This window comes from Dunckerocampus dactyliophorus, chromosome 10 (assembly GCF_027744805.1).
Source record: "Dunckerocampus dactyliophorus isolate RoL2022-P2 chromosome 10, RoL_Ddac_1.1, whole genome shotgun sequence".
NCBI classification, from domain to species: Eukaryota; Metazoa; Chordata; class Actinopteri; order Syngnathiformes; family Syngnathidae; genus Dunckerocampus; species Dunckerocampus dactyliophorus.
The window spans coordinates 14,906,461-14,932,069 of NC_072828.1; the positions used below are offsets into that span (position 1 = coordinate 14,906,461).

The window sequence follows — 25,609 nt, forward strand, 5'->3', positions numbered from 1 at the left end:
GGGTTTTTATCATTAAATAGCGTCCATTTTCATAAGGAGATGATATTTAACTTCCCTATATGTTTGCTAGTTCCCAAAACAAAAGATTGTTGAACATGTGGTGGACCTTATAATTGCATCTAATTGTCCACATCAGTGCACAATTAGATCAAGAGTGGCTCCCTTCTGATGCAAAATCACAACAGGCTGCAGCCAAACAAAGTCATTAGGATGACATAAGACAATAAGTGCAAATTGTGCAGCCTTCCTACCCATTTACTGTCTGTCCTTTGAAATAACATGGGCAAGGAGTATAACCCTCACATTTCAGTACCGTTTTCATTACAGTATATCTTCTCAAGGGACAATACTATAGAAAGTAAACTAGGATGCAAGTTCATAAATACACAGAACTTGATGGAAAAAGTCCTTTGTGCCAATAGATGGTAATCACATGAGGCGTGGATGTTGAGAGTGGTGGGAACTTTATCTCAGCCATGGGAAGGATGTAAATTTTGGGACACATCATCAGTAGTGTACCTTTGAATCAGTGGGTGTTTCGGCCTTTCAATAGTAGACAGCCTCATCAAAGGCGGCCAACTACAGGGTGATCAAGCCTGAGCCTGTGTCCCATGCCCAATCAGGAGTAAAGTAGTGCCTGGAAAGTGGAGGGAGATGAGCTAGGCAGTAAGGTCCAGACCTGGGATAAAAAAACTGCCCCGCCCACCAGGTCATTTCTCAGCCTGCCCCCTTGCTGCCACGGGAAACCCCTGAGTAAGGGCAGGAAGGAAGGGGGTGGGTTTAAAACTTCTTTAGGGTCGTCAGGTGGGGACCCTCCTTCTTTGGTGTTTTGATGATAGGCCCATGTCACCTCCATAGAGCTCATCGGCGTCCCAGGTGTGTGCCCCTCTGCTTTGAGCCTAGCAAGTGTCCTTGATCCACTTGATCCATAGCCACAGGCTGCTTCTTTCGGCCGCTTCAGAGACTGATCTTATTGTCTGTCGCAGACCCTGTCCATGAATGCCAAGGTCTTTCATAAGCCTGATGGTAGAAGAAGCCACAAAACCTCTGCATCCTACTTCAGCTGGATAGACCTTGGCCTTCCATCCACGTTGATGTGCATCTGCTGCCAGATCTTTGTAGCTATTTCTTTCATTCTTAGGCCTCTTCCGCAAAATCCTCCCATGGGACTGTGAGCTCTATGATGTAGACCACCTTTAATGAAGGGGACCACAGCACCACATCTGGCCTGAGGGTGGTGGTTGCAATCTCTGAGGGAAAGATTAGTTGCTTGCCAATATCAACTAGCATCTTCCAATCCCAGGCCATGGCTGGCTGTCCAGTTTGGTAGCTGGGTGGTTAGGCAATGTCTGTCCCTCTCGAATGAATGTTGTCACAGAGATAGAATTGGCAGCTCTCAAGGGCAAGGAGTTGATGGTGTCCCTCTTGCTCTCAAGGGCTGCTGCCAGACTCTTGAGGACCTGATTGTGCCTCCAGGTGTAGCGGCCTTGTGTGAGGCTGGTCCTGTGTTTGAGAGTCGCTGAATTTGGGCAGAGGGCGCAGGTTGGGTCCTCTCCATACTACTGGTGAAGGTTTTTGAGGGATGGGAGCACATTATATGTAGCTCTTACGATGAAGCTGATGTTTCTTGCTTCCATTTCCCAGAGCTGGACATGTCCCACAATGTCATTGTGCTTCAGGGCGTATGTAGCGTGCTGTACTGCGTCGGATGGTGTCCATTTCCTTCTCGTTGACAGAGGTGGTCTCTGGAGTTCTTCAATGTCATCTGTAGTCTCACTTTAGAGCACTTGTATTCTTCAGTGATGCTCGTGATAGGTAGTTCAAGGACTCCTTTGCCATAGATGCAGATGTTGGTCAGACAGCTTGGGACGCCAAGCCACTTCTTCACATACAAAGTTATTTTTCGCTCCATTTTTTCCACCGTTGTTATTGGGACCTCATAGATTGTGAGTGACCACATTACCCTAGGGAGAAGTCCAAATTGTAGGCACCAGAGTTTGAACTTCCCTGGCAGCAGTGTCTTGTTGATGGTGTCCAGACTGGTGGTGATGTCCTGCCTTAATACCTGCACTTGGCATCTGAATGCCTCACGGCACAAGGAGAACAGAGCAGAAAGGAGACAGAGCATGACGTTGTTCATTGCTCTGTGTCCATCATAGGAAGATATAAGTAAATTTGAGAAATTATTTTGTGCATCAAGAATGTTTTATCTTGAAGATTTCATTTATATGTTCCAGTCCCCGCATGGTCTGGGGCTGCATGAGTGCTGCTGGCTCTGGGGGAGCAAATCACTGCGGGAAACATGCATTCCAACATGTACTGTGATATTGTGAAGCCAAAACTGGGCCCCATGGCAGTTTTCCAACATGATAAGGACCCCAAACACACCTTCAAAATGACAAGTGCCTTACTGAGGAAGGTGAAGTTGAAGGTGATGGAATGGCCAAGCATGTCTCCTCAAGACCTGAACCCATTTTAGCACTTATGGGGCATTCTCAAGTGGAAAGATGTAAGAATGCAAGGTGTCTAACATCCACCAGCTCCACCAGTGACATCAACAAGGAGGTGTGAAAGATGATTCCAGTGACAACCTGTGCAGCTCTGGTGAATTCCATGCCCAAGAGAATTAAGACAGTGTTAGATAACAATAGTGCTCACACATGTTCACTATCAATAATGGCTGTGTGTTGACTTATTTTCAGTGGACAGTAAATATATACTGATTTCCAAGCTGTACCCAGACTACTCAATGTTGTATCCAAGATTCATTTTTGCAATATAGAGGCATGAGATGATATAATAAAATGATACTATATGTCCCAACATTCACCTCACCTCATATAGGAAAGAAAGTTTACTACAATGCCACTGGAAGTTATTCTTACCTTAAGGCATGCACGAGGCAACCCAAAAACTTTTGCAGACATCAATTTCCTCTGACATATAGCAAAGTGCAAGGGGGGACTAGTTGTTTTTCATGTCGGTGCAGCCTATTCCCCAGCTAGCACTTATGGAAATTGTTGTGGAATTATATCTAAAAGGGCTGGAAGCCAGAGCATTGTGACTCTGCAGTAGTTTGGAAGAAGAGGAGGAGGAGTAGGAGGAGGAGGAAGGGAAAGATGGATGTCAAAACAATTCACATATCCCTGCCGTGAAGGTGCACAGGGCCAGCCCAGGGAAGCTTTATTTCTCTTTGTATAGCTCTGCAGTGTGTGCTCTGCATCCAGGTAAATTAGCGCTATATATAGTAAAGTGAAACACACCAGAACATCACTTTTTTATTAAATTTGAGCTGTCATACTGTGATTGTCATCATCTTCTATCATCTACAATCTATTTCTACTTGGCCTGCTGGTTGTTAATTGGTGGTGCAGATTGTTATTGAAAAATTTGAGAATACAAAGAAAACAAACATACATGATAAGGTTAGCTCACTCGTTTTGCAGGGCCTGAGATACGTCAGTATTATACTTCTGGGAATATATCTGAATAATACATTTATAATATATATGTATAATATGAAAAATGAATATATGTGACACTAATGTGCTCCTGCCGTCTCTTCTTATCCTTTTCTTTTCCAAATAGGCCTCCCTAATTATAATACAGTCAAACCTTGGTTAGCGTCTGCTCCGGTTAGTGTGAAAATTTAGGCCAAAATTTTGCCTTGGTTTGCGTACATTTCCCGGTTATTGTACAATATGGCGCACATCTTGTCATCTTATTAATAAACTGTGGTCTAAATGGATTTTTATGACAAAATGTCCTTAGCTTGTAATAAAAGAGATACCTTGCTAACAGAATGGCAACCAGAATCGGAAGTCAGCTACATTGCCTGTCTATGATGTCATCAGCAGTTGACTCTCCAAAATGTTAACACACAACACATTTTTATAATTTTAAATGCATAAAACAATTCTAAATGTATATAAATGATGAATGAAAAGGATAAATGAAAATGTAAAGGGATAGTTCAGATTTTTTGACATGAAGTTGAATGACATTCCCATCAGCATTGTAGTCCAGTAACAGCAACTTACCCCTCACTTGGTCTCCTAAGTCCAGTTCTGGCCAGATTTCTGTGAATGAAGAACATAGTTCCACTTAGTTGCTGGGGACAATTAAGTAAAGAGTTTGGCTTCTCAAAACAATATGCGTTCAAAAGATAAAAACATTTTCATCACAAAAATGGCTTCTCAAAAAACTCGTACCTCATAAAACGCTTGGCGTTATATCTGTCTCCCGCCGTATCCCTGCGCACTGTCGCCTGTGTGTTCATGTGAATGTGACAAAGACACTCGCATCTTCTTCCGCTGTAGAACACATACATAAACAAGATGGCCGCGGCGCTCCGTCGCGGAAGTAGATGCAAGCGTCTTTGTCACATTCACATGAACGCACAGGTGACAGTGACAGACAGATATAACACTATTTCATTCAAGAAATAACAGGTAGGTGGTGTCTGTGTGGTGTCTCGCTGCCACATCTTGTCTATGGGAACAGTCACGTGAAGAATCACGTCTTCAATGACGATAAACTTTAACTTAAATGTTAATTTATCCCTTTCCTTCATCATTTATATGTAGTTATATACATTTTGAATTGTTTTGAGCATGTAAAACTATGATTGTAAAACTATAAATATGTGTTTTGTGTTAACATTTTTGGCTTTCTGGAATGGATTAATTGGATTTACAATATTTCTTATGGGGGAAATGTATTTGTTTAACATTCTTTTTGGTTTTGGTTAGAGTGACACCTTCTGGACTGAATGATGCTATTGTACTGTAATAAGTGTGACAAACGTGTTTTTCATTTAACAAAACACATAATTGTAATTTTATTTCAAAAAATATGTGTTGTAACTTCAAAAAGATGGCACTCTTGAATATTGTAATCATTTTACTTCATATATCAAAAAGATTTAGTGGAATACACTGTGGTTCTCTACAATTATAATAATTTGGGTGGGGGGGGCATATTTTCCTTCATGACAAACACTTTTGTAGGCTTTTGTCACTTTAATGACTGAATAATTTATGAGCAACAGTTGCTGTTGATAGGCATCAATAATCTATGTTTTACCACAATGGTCTTGAAGGACATTAGACTTGAGAGTGTTGGTTTATTGATCTGAACATCCTGCTCTATGCGTTGTGTGCGAGTCTTGACTACGAGTCTAGCTTGAATTTAATATGCACAGACAAGCGTGCGCAGCTAAATAGTACACTTTTCTGCTTCATCCGTACAGCTTCAGCCTGCTTGTCTGCCCACCCATTGTGAAGTGAGCCGCACAGACCCCCTGTCTTTTTATTGTTTTGTTGGCTATACTTCCACATTCTTTATTTACATCCAGTCGACTTTTTACCTCACTTGAATGATTGCACATTCATAGCCTGTGTGTGTGTTTGCGTCTGTCTCCCCTTCAGGTTGCGCCTTTGTCAAGTTCTCCACACATACCGAGGCTCAGTCTGCAATCGGTGCCCTCCACGGAAGTCAGACAATGCCAGTGAGTCCAGCTGAGTACCTTACACACACACACACACACACACACACACACACACACACACACACACACATGCAAATGAGCCATGTACATCATATCCACAACTTAAAATGATTCAGCAACAAATTGCACATAAACAATACAAATACATATCACAGCCAAAGGCAATTTTGTTAGGGTGGGACAGTGCCCCTGGCACAGGCACTGTGGTGAAAAAGGCATACAGTGATCCCTTGCCACTTTGAGCTTTGAATTTTGCGGCTTCACTCTATAACGTTTTTTTCAAAACTATATTAATTAATGAATCATGCTGTTTTGTGGTTGAAAACGACTTATTATTAGTTTTAAAAAATGCAGTTTTGAGCAAATTGTATGTATTATTGCATAAACGAAGCATATTCAAGCATAAAAATGGCTAAATGAACTAAAATGGTAATATAAGGGATTCAGAAGATGCATTCAAAGACGTTGTGATGATATGTAGTATTCTACAGCAGTCACTAGGTGTCAGTAATGCAGTGCAGGGTGGTGCATTTGGTACCTGAGCCTACAGTGGGGACTTCACCAGCCAAATTTTTTATTCAGCAGACACTGATTTAAAACAAATATGATAAACAAGTGGTGTGCCTATGTTTTCAACCAGGATTGCCCGTGCTAGTGTTTGCCAGATGGCCACGATACCAATACTGCAATGCTAATAATCTAACAGCTAATACTGTATCTTTGAATACATCGTCATCAATATTCCTGACTTACATTAATGCGTTTTACTTCAAGTTAGTGACTAATTTTTACCGATGATCAGCGGTACACCAGGGATAGCTAAGTTGGCTCTCAGGCAAATATAACAAGCGTAAATAGAACGGCTGAGGGATTAAGGGTTCTGACAACTCCAAACAGCTACATTACAACATCATCTGAAGCCGCTCAGAATCAATATTTATCAAATAACATGATAATAATATGAAACCTTTTAAGTAATGCTAATGGTTTCATTTTATTTGAACATGCATACAAGTTACAATGGAATACATCACATAATTCAATTCACAATTCCACATGTCCAAAAGGAGTAGGAAGAAGCAAAGCTTATTTAATCCTATGCCCCCCCCCCCCCCACACACACACACACACACACACACACACACATTGGTTCCACATCTATTGCAGTACATTTATTCACTTCCTGTATTCCATATGTGATTTTTTTAATACATTGAGGAGTGATAAGGTAATGTAACAATATGATGATGTAATTGTTAAGATTATTTTATAATAAATAAAAATCATATATAACAGTGTAATAATAATGAATAGAGACAAGCATAAAAAAACAAGTTCAAGACTCTTCTTCCTCGTATTTTGCAAACATCAACTGTTTGTATTGTTTCTTGAATTTGCTCATCTTAGTGCATTGCCTGCAATCCTTACTCAATCCGTTCCATAATTTCATTCCACATACTGAAATATTGTGGGTTTTTAGCGTTATTCTCGCATATAAGTGTTTCAAGTTGAGTTTTTCCCTAAGATCATATTTCTCCTCTCTTGTAGAAAAGTATTGTATAACATTTTTGGGTAATAGGTTATTATTGGCTTCATGCATTATTTTAGCTGTTTGAAAATGTACAAAATCAGCTAATTTTAATATTTGTGATTTTAAAAATAAGGGATTTGTATGTTCTCTATATGCGGCATTGTGGATTATCCTCACTGATCTTTTTTGCAGTACATTTAGCGAGTGAAGATTGCTTTTCTAGTTATTACCCCATATCACCACACAATAAGTTAGATATGGTAATACCAAAGAGCGATGAAGAGTGTAGAGTGATTTTTGATCCAGAACAAATTTTGCTTTATTCAATATTGACGTACTTCTTGCCACCTTATGTTGTATATTTTTAATGTGAGATTTCCAGGTCATTTTTTCATCATGATCCCCAGAAATGTATTTTCGTTCACCCTTTCAATGACCACTCCATCTATTTGTATTTGGTTGTACATGTCCTTTCTGCTCTTACCAAATGGCATTATTTTAGTTTTACTAAAAGTTCAAGGATAATCTGTTTTTATCAAACCATCTTTTTAATACGGCCGTTTCATCTGTGACTTTTTAAATTCATTCTTGTGTGCTTTCCCCAGAACACAAGGCAGTTGTATCATCTGCAAATAATACCAACTTTAAGTAATTCGTCACTTTACAGATTGATATACAGTCATTGATATAAAAGTTGAACAGTTTTGGTTGTAAAAGTAATCTACTACGTAAGTATCTACTCACCAGAGATGTCAATTTCGTACGTACATAACTTGGCTTGTAGAACAGATTTGCTCTGATGAATCCATCAGAGGACAGAAGTCCTGATGTCGCTGTGGGCTGGAGACCTGGCCCCGAGAAGCGAACCTGAAGTTTAATCGGCTAAAAAAGAGACAGCCCCATTCCTAATAGTGTGTATAAGACATGGGCCAGCACTCCTGATTCTGAAGGCCCTGGTAAGAGTAGATTAACATGGTAACACATAGAATCTTAAATCTGATTAGACAAGAAAGTTGAACATGTAAATACACTGCTGGAAAAATGTATGTCAGTGCTTCTGATAGTGTTTAGGCCAGTGGAGAAGGCCTTGCTGGCCCTGACTGCACACCACTGCAGTAATGTTACTGTAATATTCCATGAGACACACAAGCACCAGACTTGATCTCTGGAACAACAGGCTTTTATTGCAGGTTTTAATTATCTCACAACAGGTAGGCTCCAGCATACCCCCGCTACCCTAAACAGGAGAAGTGGCATAGAAAATGGATGTATGGATGGAGGTACAATAATCCTTAACACAATCTACAGATGCAGCCGTAACCCACGCTAAGATAAAACTCAATTCTGAACCCCCATCCATTGTCACTTCCTGCCTGCCCCACGACTCAGCTCCCCGAGGCACCGGAACACGTGTACAGCAACACACGCAATCATGAGCCTTAATTATGTCTTAAATAGCTTCTTTTCTGTTATTATGTTTACTATATTGGGTAATATGAGCGTAAAGATATTTATAAGGGTGTTATGTTTGTAAGTCCAACTACAAAAATATTACAGTACATTTATAAATAAGGAACCCTACTTCGCAGAAATTCACTTATCACGATCAAGTCTGGATGTGACGAATCAGTGATAGCCGGGTCTGGATCCCAAAGTACAGAACGACCCCAAAATGAAAAGATGACTATTTGATACAAAAAGTGTCCACAAAGGTAGAAGCCTCAATAATAAAAAGGGAAACCAAAAACAGAGTCCAAACTAAAACTCTTCATATATTACACAAATTTTGCAATACACGCATAATAATGATTTGTTAAATGTACATTCTGTACTAACTTGCCAAATGAATATATATTGCACAATTGTTTTTCAAACCAAGCATTTTTGCATCTTTTTTCTTAACATTGGGCACAAATTCTGCCTAACAACAAGTGACCGCTCAAATGTGTCGCCTGACTGGGAATAAGAATACTGTACAAGCTAGTTTGGTGCGCTATGTCTGTGCGCTTATAAGATAGCTGTAAAAAAAATAATCATTTGTAAAGTTTTATCATGTTATCTGCATGATAACATGTTGTCATGTTTGTATATTTTTTAGAAGATGTTGCAATGGGCTTTTGTGTGCATTAAAAACAGGTTGCAGTTTTATTTCAGTCACATTCAGATTTGATGTGTTGTAACAGCACTTGCGATATCAGCATGGGCCAAAAATAGTAGTAATAATAATAATAATAGTCTTTTTCCAGTTATGTCATATCATGGATGGCCAAACGTATACAGTATCATGAATGAGTGCAGGACACATTCTACTCTTCTGCATTTCTATAGTCCCTGGTAGGAAAAAAAAAAAAAACTTGACACAGCTTTGAAAAAATGGAGGACGTGTAGCACTCTGTCTCTTTAATTAACATGATATTTTTTTAAATCTCATTTGAAGATAAAACTGTTTAGAGCCATAATTGAATTTCAGGCGAGTCATCAATCAGCGCAGTTCTGCTTGCATAATCAGCGACTATAACTCCAGTGCCAGATTACATTCGCTTGTTACGTAAGGGTGCCCGTGTCCTCCGAATTCCCTTGTGCGTTGGATTCGTCCTCAGATGCTTATTTTCCACGCGCACCCCCCCACCCCCGTGTTCAGGCGGAATCTGCGCTCTTCACCTGAATGGATCAATTGAGCGAGCCTGCAGAGAGACACATCTCTTATTTCCACAAAAGCCTGTAGTGTGTGTTGCTTTCCTTCTCATTTTTGTTTTGGAAACTCTTCATCTCTGAAAAGCAGGGACCCTGAACTCTCTTTCTCTGTCTCTCTATCTTCCTACTGCGTCTCCTCACAGGGTTGCTGTTTGTCCTTTATGATTCCATTATTAATGGTCGCCAGTGTGTTGCAGCTACAGAGAGGCACTAGAAGCCAGCTGTGCCATTTTAGCGAGTCAATCTAAGTGCAAATGACTGCAGGTCGCCAGGAAAGACACTTGATGTCCATTCTCCATAGATACTGTCCCTCCCTATCGCTCCGGTCCACTATCTGCGCTAGCTCTTTGCCCCTGCTCATCTCTCTTTGGCATCCTCTGGGGATATTAGGCAATAGACTTGTTTACTCCACCTTTCACCACATCGGCTGCTGAATTATTCATCAAACTATAAGCAAGGGGCCGAAGGGGGAGAGAGAGAGGGGAGCAGGGTGCACAAATTGGAGAGAGAGAGAGAGAGACAGAGAGAGTGAATGGACAGGATTTATACCTCCTGCTCTGCTAAATTGATTATAGAAATATGATCAGCATCTCATATCCTGAGGCTGCTGGCAGACAGAGCTCATCAGCGTAGATACTTTACAGCCCAACGGGTCACTTTCATGTTGATGACGAAAAGAAATCAAGGAAGCAATGATGACTAGAGTTAGCATAGTATAATAGTGCATGAGTGCATATTCAATATAGCAGATTGTTGCTGTCGGATGAAAACCACATATCTCCACTTTGTGATGTTTTCAACTTGTTACCATGATTAGATTCACTGCCATGTCTTCAATACCCTGTTAAAACCATGTTGCCGAACAACCAGCAAAAATATATCATTTTAAAACGTCATATTTAAAAGGAAGCGTTTCCATTAATGCCTCGACTTTTCAACTCTGGCTGTGGGCAACCTCCTGATGTATCTGTTTTGGTCAAGTCCACATGATGGCAATCATAAAAATCCTTAATGTAATTATTATTTGGCAAAGACAAAATAAAAACAAATCCCTGGTGGTGTAATGGTACATGCTTCTACCTTTCATGGCAGAGGGCACGCGTTCGATTCCTGGCCAGCGTTGCGTAAGGAAGGACATCCGGCAAAACCATTCATGCGATTGACTCACTGTGGCGACCCCCTGACAGGAAAAAAACAAAGACCAAGTAAAAACAGAATATCTAAACAATAGCAAATATCAATAAAATGCTAAATATTTTGAATACAGTTAATATAAAAATTATATGAAATCATAAAACAAATACTTGAATCATTGTAAATGCTCCAGTCAATGCCTCCAATCAGTTAACCGCCAAGTCTTCTAGAGAACAAAGGCAAATAACTGCCAGGGTCTACAAATTGCGCTGGGTAAAAAATGAATGGCGTGTCTCCTAATGTGGCGTTTTGTATTCTACTCTACAAGATGGCAGTAGCTGCATTTGAAGTATCACAAGTTGTCAGCATCCAGGAGCTTTATTTACCTCTGCATAAGCTTTATAGGAAAACTTCACTTTTTTGGAATTTTGCCCATCATCCGTAATCCTTATGTGAGACATGAACACACGTCTTTTTCTTTTCCGTGCATTCTAAATATTGAAAAACTGCTAGCACGAGGCAGCTAATAATGCATGTAATGGGATTCGCCTATTCCGCCTATAAAGCCTTCCATTAAAACACCTCTAAAAACTCTCTGTTTTATCTTTTTATATATATGCGGTGACCATGTAGTAACAGGTCCATTCATGATATAATATAATACTTATAGTATTTTGGCGTGTTTTGATCATATTAAGCATTACCGGAACTTCCTGGGCGCATTGATTTTACAGAGCGCATAGCAACGAACGCTGCTTTCGTCACCAATAGCAACATAGAGAGAATGTTTGCTCTCACTACTCATGGCAGAGACTTTGTGTGAGCCGCTGCCGCCGCCACCGACAACTACTTTTTACTTTTACCCCGCCCCAGGCAGAGAATAATGTTGCTGGGTGCTGGGCTGATCCAGCTATAGTGAAACACTGAGCCATTCTCATCGCATTAGCATGTAGCACTAGTGCTAAATGTTTAATAATATAAACAAAATAAAACGGTCACTTACAATGAAGACTCTCACTGGGATGACAGCTGACTGGATGGCCGTATGTATCTTTTAGCACAAGATGTCTGCTTCCCGTTGAACTGGTAAATTCAATTCAAACTCACAGGCAACTCCAGTACTTTATGTACCTCTTAGTTGTAGCGTGAGGCGTTGTGAGTGAGGCGCTGTGTCACAGAGAAAAGTAGTTCTTTGGTGTTAGCTCCTACAGTAACAATGTCGCTGTAGCTTGGTTAAAAAGCGAGTCACGTTATGTAAGTGGAGCATTGCTGGAGTTTTTTGGAGGGTTTTTTAAAGGGCTTTATAGGTGTGTCCCATTATGTGCATTGTTAGATGCCTCATGCTAGCTGCTTTTCTCTCTTTAGAACACACAGAAAAGCGAAAGACGTGTGTTCATGTCTCACATAAGGATTACGAATGATTGGCTACATTTTTTCCTTTAAAACGTTGGCTGTGCTACTCAGCCGTTGGCATGTACACTGATTTTTTGTTGTTTTTCACATTCACGTACTCAAACCTTTGAATTCTTACTGCCTGCTTTTGATCTTATAAAGTCTCTTCTGCAGACACTTAAACTTGGTCTTAATGCAGAGAAAACCAAAGTCATGGCTGTCTCAAGGGCTCATGAGTTATCAGAGACCATCCCATCAATTGTAATGGCTCGGGGAAAACTAATTGAACTGGTCTACAGTTATATGTATCAACTCCGAAACTCTGGCTGAAATTTGGCTAGAAATGAATCTTGTTTTTCCCCCGGAGCTCAGAAACTGAAACGTTTTTTCGTTAGCTTGATTATGGGAACGTCCTGTACATGAATGCATTAACAAAATGTCACCAGCCCTTAAAGACTGTTTACCATTGTGCTCTGAAGTTTGTTACTGGCTGTGCTCACCTTACGCACCACTGTGAACTGTACACCAAAGGTAGGTGGCCCAGTCTTTGTGTGTCCAGATGTATACTCACTGGATGACATTGATCTACAAGGCTCTCCTTGGCCTGTTTCCAGCTTATTTAAGCTCTTTCCTTTAAAGGACTAAAAGCTCATATGTCCTTTCTTACTATGACACTGTCTGTCTGTTCCTCGGATTGGAGCCTCGAGCCCACCCCAGCTGATTTCGGGCATCACGCTGGATTGGTCGCACATATTGAGAAACACACGTAACTAATGTACATGCGTGTGTGTTATATGGGGTGTGGCTTGCAATAGAACAGGAAGAGGGCAGGATATAATGTTTGCAAGCGTATTTGAAAGTTAGCTACAACCAAGGCAGACAGTACCTTTAATGAATGACCATGTGGTCAAAGAGAGCTTTGTTTTCCTTTGCACTTTCTCATGCAGTTCAAATCAGTAATAAAGATACAAATGTCACAAGTGGCCACAGCCACGGTGCAGGATCCCAGAATGTGGCGACAAGTCAGTCCATGTAACAAAAGTTTATGAAACAAAAAGGTGTCCCACAGGAGAAAAATACCAAAACAAAAAAACTAAAGATGCTGCTAGCCACGGGAATAGCAGGGGAGAGACTAGAAAATAACTAACGCACAGCGGCAATAAGCAGGCTGGTGTAAGAACAGGAAGCAAAAAAAATCACTGCTGAAAACCAGGCAAGAAAAACGTGCTAAGAGAAACAAAAAGCACTGCTGAAAACCTAGCAAGAGATACAAGGCCAAAGTACTTGTACAATACAAAAGATACCACTGCTGGAATAGCCGAGCAAGGACACGGTACTCACTAAAAACGCTGGGGGACCTAAAAGTAAGCTCACGCGAAAACACAAGGCAAGGGAGAGCAGGAGACAGACGAGCAGCAGGGAACAATCTGGCAACGAGTAGGCATGACAGTGCTGCTAAAGTAGTTGTTGGTAAATTGACTGCAGGTGTGTTCAGGTGACTCCTCCCAGGCAGCCGATAGTGTGCTGCAACAAGAAACAGAAAGGCGGCAGCAGAGCAGCACTACTGTACAAATCAAGACAACAAAATTAACTTATTATATATCATGAGGGAAATAACATTCTCTCTCCAAGCCTGCTTCCAATTAACACTTCTATGAGTTTTCGGTAAATCAACACAACAGCTATAATAATTAATACATGTGTTTTATCACACATATGATCAGCCACTGGCATTGTAACGGTTCACATAAGCCCACTCGTCCACCATGCAACCGGTTGCAAACTTGTTTATTCAATTATACAATCTTCATTTTGATATGCTAAGCTATGAGAAATGGACAGTATTTTGAACATATTTACAGAGGGACTTAGAGGCAGTGACCCAAAACAACCAAGTCTGTGGAAAATAATCGATAAGCTGGCGGATCTAAATGTAGGCTACACGCCCAAACAAATTGGTGAAAAGCTAAAGAAACGTAAAGGCTGAAAAACAAAGCTGATCATATTTCTATAATCAACAATTTTTTTAAAAAAATTTTTTCGACGGCACGAGCCATTCCAAAGTTTGGACATGTTCAAAATTTCCTACGGACAGCTTTTATGGCTGTTGGGTAGACGAACAGCTCGTCTTCCTCCAACCATGGAACTCACCATGTGCAACCTGACAACATCTTGACACGAGCATACAAAATTAAATTAAATTGCAAAATTTTCATAGCCATGACATGTTATATTCCGTAATTTCCAAACTATAAGCGGCTTCTTTTTTCACACATGAACCCTGCGGCTTAAACAATGATGCGGCAAAATTTTTATGGCTAAAAGAACCACATTTGCCATAATGCTTAGAGCACCGAAAGAGAAAGTAGTGCATTTCCGTAATAGAAGCTAATATCACATGTTTTGATTGTGTTTTGATCTGACAAATCTTGAGTAAGTTTGATCGAGTGTAGAATTACTACAGCTTCTGCTTTGACCGCTTGGACCACAGCAGCTGTCGAACTCCAGTGACAAAAATAACGTCTCACCAAAGCTAACGAGTGACACTGGGAACACTGAGTGTAGGTAGGATTACACGGTTTAATGTGTCTTTCTGTGTAAATATCCCCTATTACAATGTGGACAAGTACAACTTATAGACAAGTGCGACTTATATTCAGGTGTGATCAATATTCTGGAATTTACGGTACTCACATATTTCATGTAGGCAGCCCGCTCATCGTCCCACTCCCTCTCCTGTAGGACAGTAAGTCGCTTATGGGACTCAGCACGTTCCCTGCGCAGGACCTCGAAGTGTGATAGTACTTCAAAATAATAGTACCCAAGATAATTGTGATCCAAATTATAGTATTCCAAGATAATGGTGCTCCAAATATAATTTCAAAAGGAGAGGTATGAACCATCCAGGAACTACAGCTGTTGTGATGAGGCGATAGCCGGAGCTTGGCCTTTTAGAAGATGCACACTGGATGTTGATAGACGTACCGTAATTCAAATATTTTTCAGCTGTTTTGTTTGTGACTCATACTTAACTAGACGTTACTCAGGCGTTTGATGTTTCGTCTGATGTAAATATTTAGATTTAAACAACATTATGGGACAGAGGATAAGATCTTAAGGAGGATAATAAGAAAAATGGGTCCGACCGCTGTACGAATGTACCAACAAGCAGGATGACCACCTCAGCATACTGCAGGAACAAAGCACTTGGCGACCTTGTTATTTACTTACACTGAAGTAAGAAAATATCTGTTTATTTGCCTGTTATTTACCTGTAGAAATATACCACTCCCTCATAAGTCCCTAGATTGTTTAATATAAATTACCCTGAATTTTGAAGTGAAGTGGAAAAGCAAACCATACAAGGCCACGGGAACCTTTTAGTTCCAGGAACTAAAAGACTTGTGGTAAAAAGGGGCTAAAAGTTGCTGGCTAGATTCCACATTGTGCAGGACCCGAACTAAAAGTGTTGTTATGAAGTATAATTTGACTATATAACTGAAAGTCAACGCCAACAATTAAAGTGCTCACATGATGTGTTCGGGTTGTCACTGTCCTGTAGATAGCGGTAATGGACACAGCAAACTGTTGACCAAATCATGATAAAGCATGTTCTGTGCATTCGAAATAGTAACAATAAAGCATATGTCAAAGATATGCTCTTCTCTTATCATTTGTACCTCCACCTTTGCTGAAAATTCAATATCAGAAATACGCATACAGTATATGGACAGTATTTCAAGGTCAAATTACAGTACATTGTATTGTTGCTTTAAAACCTCAATTAGCTACAGCAGATTTCTCCAGGAAGGCTTCATATTCCCACATCTGCAGATATGCCTTGATGGTTGCGATAGTGTGTAGGCATACATAAAACAGAGCTACACTGAGGGCTGCAACATATGCGTGAGCACACACACTTTTTATATCAAACTGGCTGTGTTTCACTCTCACCGGCAGCCACGAGGAAGGGTCAAAGGCTCCCTGACTGATCTTATTTTCCAGCTCGCAGGAGTCTAGATGAATACATTGGTGCTATTCGGGAGCCACTGGGCATTTTGTTTAGAGAACATGTGCGAGTCAGGTAAGAATGAGAGCATCCGCACCACGGACAATATGCAGATTTTGGAAATACGTGTGACTCGATGCATATATATGGCTTATTTATGTGTTAGCACGCCATCATCCAGAGGGAGCGCATGTTAAAAGAGTACATTAGTACATCAAAACTGAGCCCTCAGCTGAAGTGCCATCATGTTTCAAGAGGCGTATATGTACTGTATGTACACACACACACACACACACACGCCATGGTTTTAATGTTGCATAGGGAGCATTGTTCTAAATGTCACTTGTGGGGACCAACACAAAATACAGTACGTGATATTTAATACAACATAGTAATTATTTTATACCACATACATACTATTTAATACATACTATATCATATTTAATTTGACAGGGTAATACTGTAAATTCTGTAATTATAGCTGGGGGCATCGATCTAACTAAACCACAAAGAGGACAGGGTATTAATTGGAAGCAGGTAATCGGTAAGGTGATAATTGGAAAGTGGCTGTTATTTCCAAATTTTGGAAATTCAACAACTAACAAGTTAATTTTTTTTTTACTTTAAGAATTGGAGCGCATGAGAAATTGGAAGGTAACCACTGTAAATGCTCTAATTATAGCCAGGGCGTTTATTTTCCTAGGGCCCCATTCTCCCCTTTGCACTTAAGTGTTTTTCTACACACTTGGAGTTAAGCACGTTTCGCTTTCGCGTATTCTACCATCCAGATTCCTGACACACCCGCCGCATGTAAAGCAGACATGAAGGTGGGCTTATGTGATTCATTTAGGAGGCGGACTTTGTCATGTTGTAATTTTTTTAGGCTGCTTCGTATATGGACTATTCTTAGCAATGGTGAATGTCATTGAAATATGTGAACAAGATAAAGCACACTTTTCATTTGAGAAAGTATTATCCATTGAAGGAGAATGTACCAGCCTTAATTGATTAGTGCATCTGGCTACATTGCACTCTGTTGTGGAGCCTTCTTGCTTGTGCTTTTGTGTGTGTGTGTGTGTGTGTCGTCATGGTGATGTGAGCTCGCGGACACTACAACCAGAGCGTCTTCTTCCTGCCTGGCTGGATGTAAATAGCAACTCCGATGAAAGTTTTTTCACATTTTGTGATACTGTACAATTGAACCTCGGTTAGAGCATGCCCCAGTTAGCGTGTTTTTAATGTAAAAAAAAATTCGGCAACATTTTGCCCCGATTTGCATACATTTTCAGGTTAGTATACAGTATTGCGTGTGTCTTGTCAAGTTATAACACTGCGTGAGTGCAACTATGTATAATTTCATTGATTTTATTTTAATTTCTTTTTATCACACAACGTCCTAATGCATCCTACGATGTCATGAGCAGTTGACTCTGTTGTTAACCCAAACTGTCTTCTTAACACAAAGTATGTTTTTTATAGTTTTACATGAATAAAACAATTCTAAATGCATACAAATGATGAATGACATGGAAAAAATGAACATTTAAGGTTACTTTTACCTTTATTGAAAATGTGATTCTTGCCAAAGACACAATGTGGCCGCGAGATCAACACAAACACAACCTTTGTGTTTTGCCATGAGGGCTTTTCTCCCTTACGAGCATGGGAGAATAGGGCTACAGTATACATGAGGCAGTAAGCAAGTAATAGTCATCTCTTCTCTTAAGCAGAAGATACAGCATATGTAGTCAAGCAGCTTTTTCTCCTTTGTTTACATGAAGTGGGCTCCTGGGAATATGAGCACGCCTCCTCCTTATGAGGTGTAAAGGGGCAGAAACTCTTTTCATACATAAGCTTTTTAATCCCCTTCAACCTTTTTATCACATACCTGACAAAACTCCATAACCACAACCATACCTGGTTAAAAAAAAGAAGAGATAATCAAAGATATGATATCAATGCATGCATGTCAATATCAAATATCATTTAAGTTAGTTGCAGTCAGTTTTTTCTGACACAAAAACTGTGTGTGTGACACTGCCCTTTGCTGAACACTCCACCTGTTAAACCTCACAATAAAGGCAATGGTGCCGCCACTAAAAAGTCGGACAGGAACAATAGATGAGGCCTGTGAATGTACAGCGGTGTCAAAATTAACCTTGGAGTGGCTGACAGTGGTCTTCATGTGGTTGGCTTACAAATGGTGCAAGCTTCTTTATAGTACAGTATATGTTTGTGTTTTTGTTTTGTTAGTACAATTATGCAGTTTCCACAAAAATGTGTGGAGGGGGTGGAGCATTGATCAATGATTTTTTTTCATTTCATCATTTACTTTTAAAAATGCTCCGAAGAACCGCTGACCCTCCAGTAATCATCAGTTGTGTGGTCTATAAAAGCATTGGCATAACCAACTGTAGTTGATGTAGTTTTATTTTTTTATTAACTTCACAAGATGACAGTAGCTGCATTTGAAGTATGACGAGGTGCATCAGTATTCAGCAGCTTTATCTACCTCTGCATGCGCTTTAAAATGTTGCTACTCGGCTTTTGGTGTGAAAGTCATGCGTGTTATACTTGCCGTGCTGTTGTTTATGATGAACTCATCAGCAGTATTAAATGCTGAGCTGTTTGTTCCCCCCCGCTATTACAACATTGGTCCTGTTGCTGCTGTGCTATACAATATACAGTACTAATAAGTGACCATGTGGTCAGACAGAGCAACGTTTTCCTTTCCGCTTTTTCATTCACTCCAAATCATTGTTGGAGTTATTATTAAGTTGTTATGTATCATGAGATTGCATAAATAACTTCCTCTCTCCAATTATTGCTTTGTGGTTGAGGTAAATAAACACCTGGCTAAAATTAGAGCATTTATGCTACTTCTTTGGCCTGTGTAAATAGTCCCAACCCCCTTAGCATCACCGCTGCTCACTGCTGTGATTGACGCTATTGACAACCTTGCACCAATTTCAAGGGGGGCCATCTTATTGTGAGTGACACACAACCTTTCCACACCGTCAGATCAGAGTAATATTTCGGCCTTTTATGTGGATCGATTGGCCACTTTCGGGGCGTGGCACACAGGAGAGACGGAGCGCACAAAAGGTCAACTGTACCGCTAAATCATTTGAGGATTCTTAATGAAGGGTGTGTGGCCAGCTCACCTGCTGGTTGGGTGATGTGGGCCACAGAATGACAACAACAAAATGTGTATTAGCAACGGCCAGGTGGAGCGGGAAGATTGAAACATCGAAGGCAGAATGAGAGAAATTGCACTTTTCTTTCAAGCAAGAAGTCAATGGGTGCTTGTTGAAAGTGATTTCATTTGTAGTTTTTACTTGAAATCAGTCTAAATGTTTGAGGGCTCAGGGGATCATGGTGACATACAGTAAAATATAGCACAGGCGTTAAAACTGGAGGAATGTACTGTATAGTAATCCCTCGTTCATCGCGGTTAATTGGTTCCAGACACAACCGTGATAAGTGAATTTCTGTGAAGGATTCCTTATTTATACATGTAATATTTTTGTAGTTAGAGCATAGAAAACTTGTTTATAACCTTCTATATGTGGCCTTTAACATTATTAGAGCCCTCCAGACATGAACTAACACCCCTAAAGTCACCTTTACACTTGTTATACCCAATATAGTAGACATAATAACAGAAAATAAGCCTCGCGCTGATGTGTGTTGCTCTAAATGTGTTCCCTAGGAGAGAAGAGTGAGTGGCGGACAGGAAGTGATGTCAGGGGTTCAAAGTTGAGTTTTAGCTTGCTTACGGTAACAGTAGCTCATGTTTTTATTAGGTAGTATTGTGCCTGTTGTGAGATAATTCACAACATTACAGTAACATTACTGACACCTGTTGACCAGCATAGGATACTACATTGCATCAAAATCTTGGAATGCGTCTTTTGGATGCCTTATATTTGTATTTTAGTTCATTTAGACATTTTTATGCTTGAAAATGCTTAATGTAGGCAAAAAATATGTAACATTTGATTAAATATGTATATTTTTTAACAATAATATCTATAGTCAGTCACAAAACTGCATGATTTGTTAATTAATATATTTTTGAAAAAAAAGTGATCGAGAGAAGCCACAAAATTCAAAGCGTGACATGGCGAGGGACAACTATATACATACAGTATATTGTCCTGTTGCCGTCCCACTTCTGTCTTCTGTCAATTATCTTTTTAAACAGTAGGTTTTTTGTTGTTGTTGTTGTTGTAGTAAAATTAGTACTAGCAATGGGAAATGATAACCGTACTACACTTGTATACAATTATGTATAACACTATAGGTTAAGATATGAGTATTGTAGATTAAAAATGAAACCCTAGTGTAACCCAAGAAACACCACTTTTATAATATCTAATTACATCAGTCATGCATACGGCAATTTTTTGCTAATTTTAAACGAAAATCCTACAACTTCCCACTCTGTTATATTTTCCGTGCGTTCTTATAAGAATACTATTATTTATATAGTGCCGATAAGAAAATACCACTGTGATAGCATGTCTTGTTTTGGTCTTTTTTTATGCCACTTATCCTCACTCGGGTTGTATGGGTATGCTGGAGCCTATCCCAGCTGACTTCGGGTGAGAGGCGGGGTACACCCTGGACTGGTCGCCAGCCAATCAATAGACAAACAACCATTCATACCTATGGACAATTTAGAGTCGGCAATTAATTAATTGGAATGTGGGAGGAAAGCAGAGTACCCACGCATACACGGGGTGAACATGCAAACTCACACAGATGCCCAAGTCGGGATTTGAACCCAGGTCTTCCAGATCTCCTGACTGTGTGGCCAACATGCTAACTACTTGGCCACCGTTCAACCCCCTTTTTTTGGTCATTTAAAATTTAAAGCCTGTCCCTTTTTATATACTGCTCAAAAAAAGAACTAATAACTGATGAATTAATGAAATATTGGTCTTTACATAGTTGAATGTGATGACAACAAAATCCACAAAAATTATCAGTGGAAATCAAATGCTAACCCATGGAGGTCTGGATTTGGAGTCACACTCAAAATTAAAGTGGAAAACACACCACCTGTTGTCTATTCCATTTGCTCAACAGCATGTGAAATTGGTTGTCAATATGTGTTGCTTCCTAAGTGGACAGTTTGAATAATGGCACAGCAGTTTTGACTGAGTGGGAATTGAGTGTTCCCTTTATTTTTTTGAGCAGTGTATATTTTTGTGTATACAGTATTTGTCAAGCATTGCACACATTGATAGAATTAACGGTTGTATATGCTTGTCATGCTTTATAGACAAATTTATTTATGACTTTTAAGTATTTTGTGTCAAGTATTCTTTCAAATCGTATCATTCCAACAAACCACAATAATTTATAAAATATTTGGAAGAAGAAAATTGTGGCCTGCAGATTGCTTAAAATCACATGCACTTATTCAACTTTTCACCTCAGTGATTTTTTCCTGACATTTTTGCCCAAAATGCGGGTAAAATAACACCTGAAATAGAGCATGTAACAATCAGATAGATATTTAAAAAAATATTAACACTTCCCACTTTCCTTGTACAGGGCGCCTCGTCCAGCTTGGTGGTGAAGTTTGCAGACACAGACAAGGAGCGCACCATCAGACGCATGCAACAGATGGTTGGCCAGTTTGGCATCTTCAACCCAGCCATCGCCCTTCCCTTCAGCACCTACAGCTCTTACGCACATGCGGTGAGTTGGAAAAAGGCAACGTTTGAAGCGCACACAGTTTTACACATCCACACGCACATATACCGCCTGTTAAGCAGTTGGTGCATGTAAAAAGCAACATGCACTCGGCGTAAGATGAAGATGAAAGTGAAGTACAGCCATTCTAGTTTGGAACTTAACTGAGCCAGCTTGAGAGAGTCTCGGCCCACTTGCAAGTAAACAGTTCACTGCAGTTCACTTGAGCTCAAATGTGAACGCTACACGGACCAAAGACATGGACCAGTGTTAAAATGACAGCAAAAAGCATGCAGAAATGACAAATATGTCCAATCCAATCCACTTTTTTTATATAGCACATTTTATAAACACTGTTTCCAAAGTGCTGCAGACTAGTAAAACCATAAATAATAAGTGAAAGAACAAATTACTACAGTAAAAACTAAAAGATCAAATAAAAACAAAGAAAATTACAACAGTAAAATATTTAAAACGAGTACAAATAATAAAAGCAATAAATCCAAGAAGTAGGTAAAAAATAAATTAATTAATTAAATAAATAAATAAATAATATGAGACAAAGCTTTCAATTGTGGGGGCCATTTTTACATGAGAGGGGAGAGTATTCCACAGTTTTGGGCCAACTACGGAAAAGGCCCGGTCTCCCCTGGTCTTCAGTCTCGTCTTAGGCAACACCAGTTGCAGCTGGCCTTTGGACCTCACTGTGCGCGCTGGAGTGTAAATTTGGATGAGGTCTGAGATGTACTGAGGGGCCACCCCATTCAAAGCCTTAAAAACAAACAATATGTAAGAGAAAATGTGTTGGAAGTGATGTCTCGCTACACTGCGGTCTCCCTCCTTGAGTGTGACAAGGGTGGTCGATAGAAGTACATTTTAGACGCTTTTGGTAAAATCTAAGATAGTAAACAGCAGAATATGAAAAATAACCAACATATTCAAACCAGCAGACGACATTTTGATTAGGAATATTTTAGTTTGTCACGTAATATGTCACGAAAGCTGTCCAATCAAGTCCTTACCTTATGCTTATGTTCTTTAATGTGCAGTCTTTGCTCCCATGACCACACCAAAGTGTGCACCTCGTATCTTTTTGTAGCTTTGGGCTGGACCAGAGTACCCAACCAGAGTACCCAAGTGTGAACGCAGTGTGAAGAGTCAGGGCTAACCTCCTTACAGACTGCCACCCTTAAAACATTAGCATTTGGACACATTTCCTGGGAAAGGGCCTGCATTTCATGAATGGTAATGAAGGTGAGAGCTTTGCTGGAGAGAAGAGATGAGATGGACCTCGCAATTACTTTGGGATGGTCCATTTGCACTTTTCATATGGGGCTCCCCGCGGTGCTGATATGAAAATGAAATGGGGGCAATGGATAGCCCCCTTAAGACCGTATACATATCGTTTACATTTCCTTTATAGCCAAACAAGTTGTGTCCTTGCTTAATAAAACTGACTAAAGTTGTGGTCAGAAGTTTACATACACTCATCATGGGAATGAATGTCATATCAATTGTGGGCCCTTAAGGATTTATTTCAACTGTTATTTTTCCAGGGTGGATTTTACATTTACAAAAAAAAAAACAGCACTGGGTGCACACATTTTTACGTATTTTATATTTTTTGACAAATTTACACAAGTCAAAATTATACACACAGGTTCATTTATACAGTATATAATGTAAATACTGTCCATTCAACTAAATCATTTAGAAGGGATCCAGAATATTATGACATGGACAAGCCCTATTAACCCGTTACTGATCATGATTGATTGCAGCTGTTAGTTTATCTTTGCTAGCATATAAAATATTAGTTTGACAGCAATCACTGGATTGGAAGTCCAAAGCTAAGACCAAACAAAATCAGTTCCTGACTGACTTTCAAATTTGTTCCGATTTCGAAACCCATTTTCCTCATATGGAAATAATGCAAATAGAAATTGCTATTTTTATGCCTTAACTTGTAAAATCTCTTTTTAATCTTGTTTTTTAATATCCTTGGCACGTGTCAAGTGTAAAAAAAAGTTACCCACTGCAAAACATAAAAACAACAAAACAAGTTGGACACATTTCAAACTTACCACTTCCACACGGGAAGTGGTAAGTCAGCTGGGATAGGCTCCAGCATAGCCACGCGACCCTAACTAGGATAGAAAATGGATGGATGAATGATTACTTATCTATTTATCAAGTACAATACAATTTTTTGACACAGAATTACTTTTAAAAGTAATTAACCAAATAATAATGTTAATTAAGTTAATTAAGATAAAAAAAGTTTATGTTTTTTAAATGTGTAGGAGTAGGGGACACATGGCTTCAGGTCAAATGTCTGAAGGGGTACGCCACAGTAAAAGGTTAGGGACCTACTGCTCCGTAGCCTAGGTTCCCAAAGTGGGGTACCCGTACCCACAGGGGTACACAAATTGTCCTTGGGGTACGTGAATAAAAATGAAAAACAATTAGCGCCTAACACTCACAATTACAAATGCGCCTGAATGCCTCAAAGCGAAGAGCGCACAGTCAGAGCAGAAAGAAGGGAGGAGACAGAGCATGAAGTTGTTCATTGCTTCGTGCAGGTTATAAGAACAAGTAAGTAAGTTTGATGATTATGTTTTGCGTTAAGAGTGTTTAATGTTTCAAATTTAATTTATATTGATGTTCCCATCCCCCGCACTGTGAAAATGTCAATGTGTGTGTGTGTGTCAGGATGAGAAAGTGAGGATTTCCCCGAAAATGAGGCTTTATCACTGGTTGTATACACAGTATTTTTATACTTTGGTTACTGCTTTATCATGCTTGTTTCACTTTGGTATCAAATGAATATGCAGACTTAAGTCATAGCGATTGCAAATGGACAAAACTGGCTTCAATGGTTTCAAATCAAATGTATGAAGGGGTACGCTACTGTGAAAGGTTTGGGAACCACTGTTCTATAATATTACCCCTTGAAAAGATACACTGTAATACAAATGGTTGCTGTGTACTCACTTTTGTGAGATATTGTAACCTTCGACTGTATCTCATGATTCCCTCAATGTACAAATTTAGAATCCACAACAAAATGTCATGGGTACTTCCTTGGCCCGTGCCCCACCCCTCAACTGTGTAAATGAGTTCAGTTGTTTTTGCATAATCCTGCAAACTAACCAACCATGATGAAAACATAACCTCCTGTGTGGAGGTAATTACAGCACAGTGTGCACTCAGGTGCACTTAGAAAAGTTAGTTCAACAAAGACAAACATTGGCAGCACTGGAGACACACTGTAGTCGAAAATGCCGCATTTTCCGCAGCACACTGTTGCTCCGGCAAGTTGTGAAGCGCTTCATTAAATCATCACCTCTCATTCCGAAACAGCTAAACACAGTGGGGCAACATTAACATTCATTTGGAGTCGTCCTTTCTGACCGCCCTGATAAATGAAGCCAAGTATCCGCACTCTCTTTTTTTTTTTTTTTTTTTTTTTTTTAGTTGGCGTTTGCACTTCAACACTCCTGAGGGAAATGTCAGTGTGTGTAGCTGCTAAACGCTCCAATATATTAATTCAGCAGCTCTTCTGCTAAGTTTGTCTGCCTGACTGATAAGAGATTTGGAGGGAAAAACTGCTGCTTAAATGTCATATATTCAC

The 25,609-nt window shown here is 39.8% G+C and overlaps 1 protein-coding gene across 11 annotated transcripts in view; it reads left to right on the plus strand.

Annotated features, from left to right (window-relative positions):
• celf5a (cugbp, Elav-like family member 5a) overlaps positions 1–25,609 on the plus strand; it is a 272,470-nt gene that overhangs the window by 213,424 nt on the left and 33,437 nt on the right. For 6 of the 11 annotated variants that reach the window (XM_054788697.1, XM_054788700.1, XM_054788705.1 and 3 more), the window contains exons 5-6: positions 5,430–5,518; positions 21,835–21,981. In XM_054788697.1, the coding sequence (XP_054644672.1) occupies positions 5,430–5,518; positions 21,835–21,981 (236 nt within the window). The remainder of the gene's footprint in view (positions 1–5,429; positions 5,519–21,834; positions 21,982–25,609) is intronic. The other 5 variants (XM_054788701.1, XM_054788706.1, XM_054788708.1 and 2 more) reach the window with 1 other exon arrangement.